The sequence below is a fragment of the Piliocolobus tephrosceles genome, unplaced genomic scaffold (genome assembly GCF_002776525.5).
Source record: "Piliocolobus tephrosceles isolate RC106 unplaced genomic scaffold, ASM277652v3 unscaffolded_34591, whole genome shotgun sequence".
In the NCBI taxonomy this organism is placed as follows: domain Eukaryota; kingdom Metazoa; phylum Chordata; class Mammalia; order Primates; family Cercopithecidae; genus Piliocolobus; species Piliocolobus tephrosceles.
The window spans coordinates 1-8,868 of record NW_022318300.1 but is presented as its reverse complement, the minus strand read 5'-3'; the positions used below and the strand labels follow the sequence as shown (position 1 = coordinate 8,868).

The 8,868-nt window shown below is 44.6% G+C and overlaps 1 protein-coding gene across 1 annotated transcript; it reads right to left on the bottom strand.

Annotated features, from left to right (window-relative positions):
• Window positions 1-3,356: 3,356 nt before the first annotated feature.
• On the bottom strand, window positions 3,357-8,818 carry LOC113222769 (zinc finger CCCH domain-containing protein 7A-like). The gene is made up of 3 exons (XM_026452385.2): window positions 8,657-8,818; window positions 5,434-5,597; window positions 3,357-4,281 (listed from the first exon to the last, which is right to left on the bottom strand). The coding sequence occupies exons 1-3, from the start codon at window positions 8,780-8,782 to the stop codon at window positions 4,092-4,094; spliced, it is 480 nt and encodes a 159-aa protein (XP_026308170.1). The 5' UTR covers window positions 8,783-8,818; the 3' UTR covers window positions 3,357-4,091.
• Between the last annotated feature and the right edge of the window lie 50 nt (window positions 8,819-8,868).

The following is an 8,868-nucleotide window of genomic DNA, read 5'->3' as shown; positions in this document are numbered from 1 at the left end:
TCCTTCAGTTTCCCAATTGGTGCAGGTCCCTGGAGCTAAATCAAAACAAAGGTTGGGGGCTCTGTGCAAACAGTCCTCACAGGATAGGAAGCTCCAGGAAGGGTGAATGATGGAGAGGGGTGGGCACCTCTGGGCCACGGCCCCCCTGCCCAGGATGCCTCAGTCACACGGTGGGAGCACTGTGCAGAGAAGGGGTCCCTGAGGGTAGGAAAGATTCACCTGCAGCCTCCACACCTTCAGGGCAGATGGGATAGCTCACTACAGCCAAACAAAACTGAGGTCACAACTCTTGCACAGCACTGTTGATATGCGCAATAGCCAAAAAGCAGAAACAACCCAAATGTCCATCAACCGACGAATAGATTTTTAAAAAATGTGGTCCATCCAAATAGTGGAGTATTATGTGGCTATAAAAAGTAATGACGTACCACTGGACACGGTGGCTCATGCCTGTAATCTCAGCACTTTGGGAGGCCGAGGCTGGTGGATCACCTGAGGTCAGGAGTTCAAGACCAACCTGACCAACATGGTGAAACCCCCATCTCTACAAAAAATACAAAAAAAAATTAGCTGGGTGTGGTGGTGTATGCCTGTAATCCCAGCTACTCAGGAGGCTGAGGCAGGAGAATTGCTTGAACCCAGGAGATAGAGGTTGCAGTGAGCCCAGATTGCGCCACTGCACTTCAGCCTGGGTGACGAGTGAAACTCCATCTAAAAAAAAAAAAAGTAATGAAGTACTGATACATGCCACGACACAGGTGAGCCTTGGAGAATTATGCTAAAGAAAGAAGCCAGTCGTAAAAGGCCACATATTATATGATTCCATTTAAACGAAATGTCTAGGACAAGAGAATCCTTGGAGATAGAAGGCAGGTTAGCTTGAGAGGCAGGACAAGTGTGTAGATTCTGGGAGTGATGGCTAAGGCGTGTGGGTTTTATTTAGATAATGAAAATATTCTAAAATTGATTGTGGTGGTTATAGCTCAACATCGTGAATATGCTAAACACCACTGAATCATAATTTTACACATGGTGGTTTGTCAACTGAATTGTATCTCAATCATTTTTTAAACATTAAAAAAAAAAATGAGATAACATGCCTAAGTTGACACACTAGTTATTACTTTCCTCTACTAATAAAATGGGACTGGAGTTTGCTTGTTCACTTTTTTTCCCCTTTCTTTTTATCCCCCACTGTGCACCACGTTTTTCTCCAAAGCTGCTGCAGTAAACCCCGCACTTGTAGGATGGGGTGTGAGCTCACCAGAGTAATTAACATTGACTTCCTAATGCTGAGACCAAGGCTGTGTGGCAGGCAGGGTTCTTAGCTGCAAACCAGAGCATGAAACTGGCTGAGTTAGCAGAAATGGAATTTACCAAAAAGATGGTTCAGAGCTTAGAGAATTGCTGAGAAGGTGGAAAGCTGAAGCACAGAAAATGTAGGGGGAGTTTGGGAAAAAAATCTCAACACTCATAGGATCGTCAAAGGTTGTTTTTAGCCTAGATTCCAAAGGGTAAAGCAACTAGCTTTTTAGTCATTAAACAGGCTGGGTGCGGTGACTCACACCTGTAATCCTAGCACTTTGGGAGACTGAGGTGGGGGAATCACTTGAGACCAGGAATTCGAGACCTACCTGGTGAAGCCCCCATCTCTACCACAAATACAAAAATTAGCCAGGCATGGTGGTGTGTGCCTGTAATCCCGGCTACTTGGGAGACTGAGGTGGGAGGATCACTTGAGCCTGGTAGGTGAAGGTTGCAGTGAGTTGAGATCGTGACACTGCACTCCAGCCTGGGCTACAGAGTGAGACACTGTCTGATCTCAGTAACCTCCACCTTCCAGGTTCAAGTGATTCTCCTGCCTCAGACTCCCAAATAACTGGAATTATAGGCACCCGTCCCCACACCTGGCGACTTTTTGTATTTTTAGTAGAGACGGGGTTTCACCATGTTGACCAAGGTATTCTTGAACTCCTGACCTCAAGTGATCCTCCCTTCTCGGCCTCCCAAAATGCTGGGATTACAGGTGTGAGCCATTGTGCCTGGCCCAGAGACAACTTATTATTATCTATTCCCCCTGGAAAAAGAGGACATAAGGAGTTTGGGAGAAAGTACATGGAAGGAAAAAATGTAACAACCATCAGCAGACTTAGGGAAACTCAGCAGAATAACACACCATTTCATTCTACAGAAAACATCACCCTAACACACGATTATTTTTTAGTTAAGATGCAATCCTGAGGCTGGGCGCGGTGGCTCAACGTAGTCCCAGCTACTCGGGACGCAGGAGAATGGCGTGAACCCGGGAGGCAGAGCTTGCAGTGAGCCGATATCGCGCCACTGCCGCTCCAGCCTGGGCGACACAGCAAGACTCCGTCTGAGATTAAAAAAAAAAAAAAAAAAAAAAAGCACTCCTGGGCCAGGCCCGGTGGCTCATGCCTGTAATCCCAGCACTTTGGGAGGCTGAGCCAGGTAGATCATGAGGTCAGGAGATCAAGACCATCCTGGCTAACGTGGTGAAACCCTGTCTCTACTAAAAATGCAAAAAATTAGCTGGGCGTGGTGGCGGGCGCCTGTAGTCCCAGTTACTCAGGAGGCTGAGTCAGGAGAATGGCGTGAACCTGGGAGGCAGAGCTTGCAGTGAGCTGAGATTACGCCACTGCACTCCAGCCTGGGCGGCAGAGCGAGACTGTCTAAAAAATAAAAAATAATAATAAAATAAAATTTAAAAAAAGATGCACTCCTGATGCCTGTTGTTCAGTGACTGGCCTCCACTGCCCCCTGACACATGGAGGGAACCAGAGACTCTCCTGTTATTTTTGAAGAGTCACAGATGGCATCCCATGCCACTCTACTTCTCTAACTCCTTGCAGCCATGCCCTCCTCTCTACTGGTCGGCTCACACAGAAAAAAGACCCTTTTCTCTTTCCCCACATCCCACACGTTCAACGTTCCCATGAGGAAGTGACTTTGCTTAAGGGTTTAAAGGCTTGCTACATCACAGCCCAGTAGATCCTGTCTTTAAAGTCTCTGAGCCCTATCAAAGGTGTTATGCCAAACAGCCATCTTGGTGGTATTCCACAGCCCAAGTCTTACCAGCTGACCATTTTTCTCCCTGCTTATGTAGCTCATTTGAATGGAACAGGGGAGCCCCAAGAAGAGCTACCTAGATGAACCGATCAGTGAGAGTCCCGGAGCCCAAATTCAGAGGAGAGGAGGGCAAAGACAAAAGCTGCTTTCATGTCCCAATTTGCATTGTCAGTCACTGCCTAAATGAAAATGTTTTTGAAAAAATCAACTTGACTTTTGTACCCAGTTTCAACAATTCTTTGTGGGAAAGGACCACAGGAAAAAAATGAAAGGCATCTATATATAAAATCTTTATTACAGGCAGTATTGGTCCATACACTAACACAATACCAACAGTACAAGTTTAATCTTTCAAAATCATCATTTAAACAGCAAAAGACCAAGAAATAAAATTTGAGTCAATTAATTATTTTTCAAAATATTCTCAATGCACATTATCCTTAATTCCCTTATTATAGTGAAACATACAAATACAGAAAAATACCCCATTTAACAAATACTAGTGTTAAATGGTTATTTGGCTTAAAATCTGAGTTAAGAAAATCCTTTTTAGCAACCTACATACAGATAAGTAGCAAACTTTATTATATTAAACAAATTCATTCTGCTAAAACATGTAAAGAATTTCATCCATCATGTATTCTGATCCCAGTACAAGTGTTTATTCTCTTACCGTCATGATTCTTATATGAAGGACCAACTCAAAGAGTTGTCCTAGATATAACTTTATCTTCTTCCCCAACACACTTCATCCAAAAGTCTGTTCAACAGATGGCAACCGGGTAGCGGTCACTTCACCATCTGATGCCAATGGTTCTGTGACAGCGTGGCCAGGCCTGTGAAACAGCCCATTTTCCTACCTACTGTGGGTTGCTGCTCAGGAGGAACGATATACGCCAATACAAGCAGAAAATCTGCAGCTCCTCTGCTATGTGCCTTAGAACACTTTCAATTTTTCTGGTCAATGCTCTGATTAGGTATCATACATAAAAGCCAGCATATTAGTTTAAATCTTTAAACAAAAAACTATATTTTCCAAAGTCATTATCATTTGGGCCAATTAAGTGATCTTTTCGTGCTTTGTTGAGCTTCATCTTTAGGGCATCTCTTCTTTCTTCCCATTCATGAAGTTCGGCGTTTCCGTGTGCAAATTTACAGCTGTTTCCTTCTGGGCAGGTGCCATTCATATACCTGTGAGGACAAGTCAGGTGCTCAGTGTCCACAAGTTGTTTCTAAAAATCGTGTCATGATTCTTGAAACTGTATACTTCACTAGCTTTATGATTTGCATACAACTTTTAGTTGGGAATCTCAAGCCTAGAAATGTAATTATTTTATAGCCATGACATCTACAATAGAAAAATCAGTACTTTATTTAAATGTACTCTATGAAAAGTACTGACTGACAGGAGAAAAAAGACTATAGTTATTCCTGATGTAGTAGAAAGAAATCAGAGGTGGCATCAAGGAAAAAATGTCTTCAATAGTTTTAAGGATCACATGGATCTAAATGAGGGAATTAAATATTAACAGTGATTTAATAAAATGAGCAATTCACAATTACTTAGTTTTTCACTGAAAAACTTTTTTTTTTTTTTTGAGACAGAGTCTCACTCTGTTGCCCAGGCTGGAGTGCAGTGGCGCAACCTCGGCTGACTACAACCTCCGCCTCCTGGGTTCAAGTGATTGTCCTGCCTCAGCCTCCTGAGTAGCTGGGAGTACAGGCACCTGCCACCACGCCCAGTTAATTTTTGCAGTTTTAGTAGAGACAGGGTTTCACCATGTTGGCCAGGGTGGTCTCAAACTCCTGGCCTCAAGTGACCCAACCACCTCAGCCTCCCAAAGTGCTGGGATTACAGCCGTGAGCCAGCATGCCCGGCCGCGCTGAAAAACTTTCTAAGAAAACGTAAACAAAGGAGTGATACATACTAACATCTTCCTTTGATCTAAGTTCTAGATTTTAAATATAATGTAAAAGCCATCTCAAATCTGATGAACTTTTACTGTGAGCAAAGGTTGTGGCAAAGGGTTTGAGAATCACAGCTGTGAACACAAAGGTCATTTGGGCAAATTGGAATGAACATGCTTCTCTATTCAATTATCCTAAGACATTTCAAATTAGTATTGGAAGACTATTAAATCTTTTCATATAATCTAAGAAGAGTGAAAGGAATGGTTTGACGAGCAATGAAACGCTTTGAGCCAAAACCCAAGAATTCTTCAGGGTCTGTCAGAGCACAGCAACATTAGAACTTTAACACCCAGGTATTCCGTGTTGGCTGACATGTCCATGAAAATTTGAGATAAGCAATTCTGACATGGAAAATTGTAGAAACCTACATACCTATCACAAATACTGAAATAGCCTGTTGGGAAGCGGTGCTGCCAGCAGTACTGGTCGTCCTCGGTGTGGAAAACCTTCTCTTTGTGCTTCTCGGAGGAGATGTGGCCCTGCCACTGCTTCTCACTGTTGCAGTTTTTGCCACACATCCAGCAGTGAAAGTCCACCTAATGTGCAGCAAAGACACATGTCCCATCAGTCACCTGATCTAAGATCCAGACTCAATTCCAGGGAGCCCAGGCTGGTGGGAGAGCCAGGCAAGACATAAAACTCAAGTTAGAAATAGGGACAAGGAAAGGACCGCAGCATGGGGAAGCAAGCCAGCACTCAGGACGCAGAGAAGAAGGGTGACAAATGGTGCCACCTGTCCAGGAAATCTCCGGTAAAGAGGCAACAGGAGCTGGTGTGCAAACAAGGATGTTTGCTGGGAGAACAAGAGGCAGGTGCAAACAAGGATTCAGGGAAGAATTAACATCATGAGGAAAAGCAGAGAGGATGGGAAAGACCAGGACATGCCAACTCCAAAAGAACGAGCAGCAGCTCCATTCAGTGTATGTGAACTGAGCCTCTGCTATGGCATCAGGAATGTAAAGACACTGCCCCTGTGGGGAACAGACCTATGCAAAAGGAACTGTGATGGTGGGATTTAAGTGTTACAACAGACGCAAACTTTAAGTGTTGGACAGTATTTCCCAAATGTCCTGGGCAATAATTATCTGCAACACTGGATAAAACCAGATTTGAACTCATTCAGTGTAGGGTATAAATAAAGACTTTTTATTACTTTATTTTTTTAGAGACATGGTCTTGCTGTCATCCAGGCTACAGTAAGGTGGTGTGATCATAGCTCACTGCAGCCTCGAACTCCTAGGCTCAAGTGATCCTCCCGCCTCAGCCTCCTGAGTTGCTAGGATTACAGGTGCAAGCCACCACGCCCAGTTCCAAGACTCTTTATTATGAAACACCCCAGGTAAGCCTTATTTATTTATTTGTTTATTTTTGAGACAGAGTCTCACTCTGTCACCTAGGCTGGAGTGGAATGATGCGATCTTGGCTCACTGCAACCTCCATCTCCCAAGTTTAAGTGATTCTCCTGCCTCAGCCTCCTAAGTAGCTGGGATTACAGGCACCTGCCACCATGCCCAGCTAATTGTTTGCATTTTTAGTGGAGAAGGGGTTTTGCCAAGTTGGCCAGGCTGGTCTCGAACTCCTAATCTTAGGTGATCCACCCACCTCAGTCTCCCAAAGTGCCGGGATTACAGGCATGAACCACCATGCCCGGCCCTAGGTAAGCCTTATGATCCAGCAAGCCGAGGTGACCTGCTCTAGAAACACCAAGGAGCAGCCGGGCACAATGGCTCACACAATGGCTCAACAGCACTTTGGGAGGCCGAGGCAGGGGAAGCGCTAGAGCACAGGAGTTTGAGACTAGCGTGGGCAACATGGCAAAATCCCCATCTCTACAAAAAACACAAAAATTAGCCAGGCGTGGCAGTGAGCACCTGTAGTTCTAGCTACTCAGGAGGCTGAGGTTGGAGGATCACTTGAGCCCAGGAGGCAGTGGCTGCAGTGAGCCATAATTGTGCCACTGTACTCCAGGCTAGATGACAGAGTGAGACCCTGTCTCAAAAAAAAAAAAAAAAAAAGGAAGAAAAAAATACACATATATAACAAACACCAAGAAGCACTTAAGTAAAGGTAGTAAGGGAATCAATGTGACAAAGGTAGACATTCACAGGGCATGTCACAAGCAGAGAGACGCTGCACAAGGCCAGGCCACACACAAGCCCTGTAATAGGCAGTGAAACTGGATCCAACTGAATCAACAGAGAGACTGAGGTGCCAAAAAACAATAAGGGCAGTAACACATATGCTTATGTAAACTTTTAAAACCACATCAAGCAGAACTATAGATTATTTAAGAATAAATGCAGCTGGGCATGGTAGCTCACACCTATAATCCCAGCACTTTGGGAGGCTGAGGCGGGTGGATCACCTGAGGTCGGGAGTTCAAGACCAGCCTGACCAACATGGTGAAACTCCGTCTCTACTAAAAATACAAAAATTAGCCGTGCCTGGTGGCCGGCGCCTGTAGTCCCAGCTACACGGGAGGCTGAGGCAGGAGAATTGCTTGAACCTGGGAGGCGGAGGTTGCAGTGAGCCAAGATTGTGCCACTGCACTCCAGCCTGGGCGACAGCAAGACTCCATCTCAAAAAAAAAAAAAGAATAAATGTGTCATCCATAGGTAAACATGGCCTGGAAAAATACACACTGGATCGTTCCTCTGGGAAAGGTAACATGTGGGGTTCTAACTTTATCTGTAGCATTTTATTTTACAGTAGTAATTACAACAAATTGTTAACATCAGTTAACTTGTGATGGTGGGCTCAAGATATTTGTTATATTATCCTCTTCACTTTTTTGAAAATTTTAAAGGAAAACCAAAACAGTTAACAGACCACTGGTAACTTAATGTCCCCAAGAACCATAGAGGGAGAGGCCAGACTGCAGGCGGTAAGCGGGGAATGTAAGGTCCAGCGGGGTAGACAGCCCACATCGCTGAGCCACCTGCAGGGGCCTCCCACTAGGGAAGAGTCACAGACTCCTCATACTTCACTAATCTATCAGAAGAACCCCACTCGGAGACATAAATAATCTGCCTAGGGTGCCAGGCAAGTAAGGAGAGACACCAGGACTTGGACTTAAAATTCTCTGGCTCCAAAGTCAGAAGCATTGAAGAAAGGATTTTTTCACATGAGGAGACTTTAGCTAGTGACAGGAAACCACTAGAGAGAGAAGATGAAGACACAGGACAGAGAAGGGCAGGCAGTGAGTGATGGAGCCGGGTTTTGGAGAAGATGGGAAAGAAAAGAAAGGCCGGGCGTGGTGGCTCACACCTGTAATCCCAGCACTTTGGGAGGCTAAGGCAGGCAGATCACCAGGTAAGGAGATCGAGACCATCCTGGTCAACATGGTGAAACCCGTCTCTACTAAAAATACAAAAATTAGCTGGGCGTGGTGGTATGAGCCTGTAATCCCAGCTACTTGGGAAGCTGAGGCAGTAGAATCGCTTGAACCAGGGAAGCAGAGTTTGCAGTGAGCCAAAATCACACCACTGCATTCCAGCCTGGCGACAGAGCAAGACTCTGTCTCAAAAAAAAAAAAAGGAAAAGAAAGGCTCCATCAATGGCTCGGCAAAGGGGGGAAATGACCCATGGTACTCACTGTAACTTCAGCATAATCTGTTGGCATGTGAATTTGTTTTCCATTTTCCTTGTTTGACTGACTGGCTACATCTTCACTTTTTTCATTTTTTTGACTCTTTAGCCATAGTTCATAAAATTGCTCCATATCTTGTACTAAAGAAAAATGAATTACTTTAAGCAGCAGCAACTAAACACCATTTAAATACACACAACTGTGCGCACGTTTTGTAT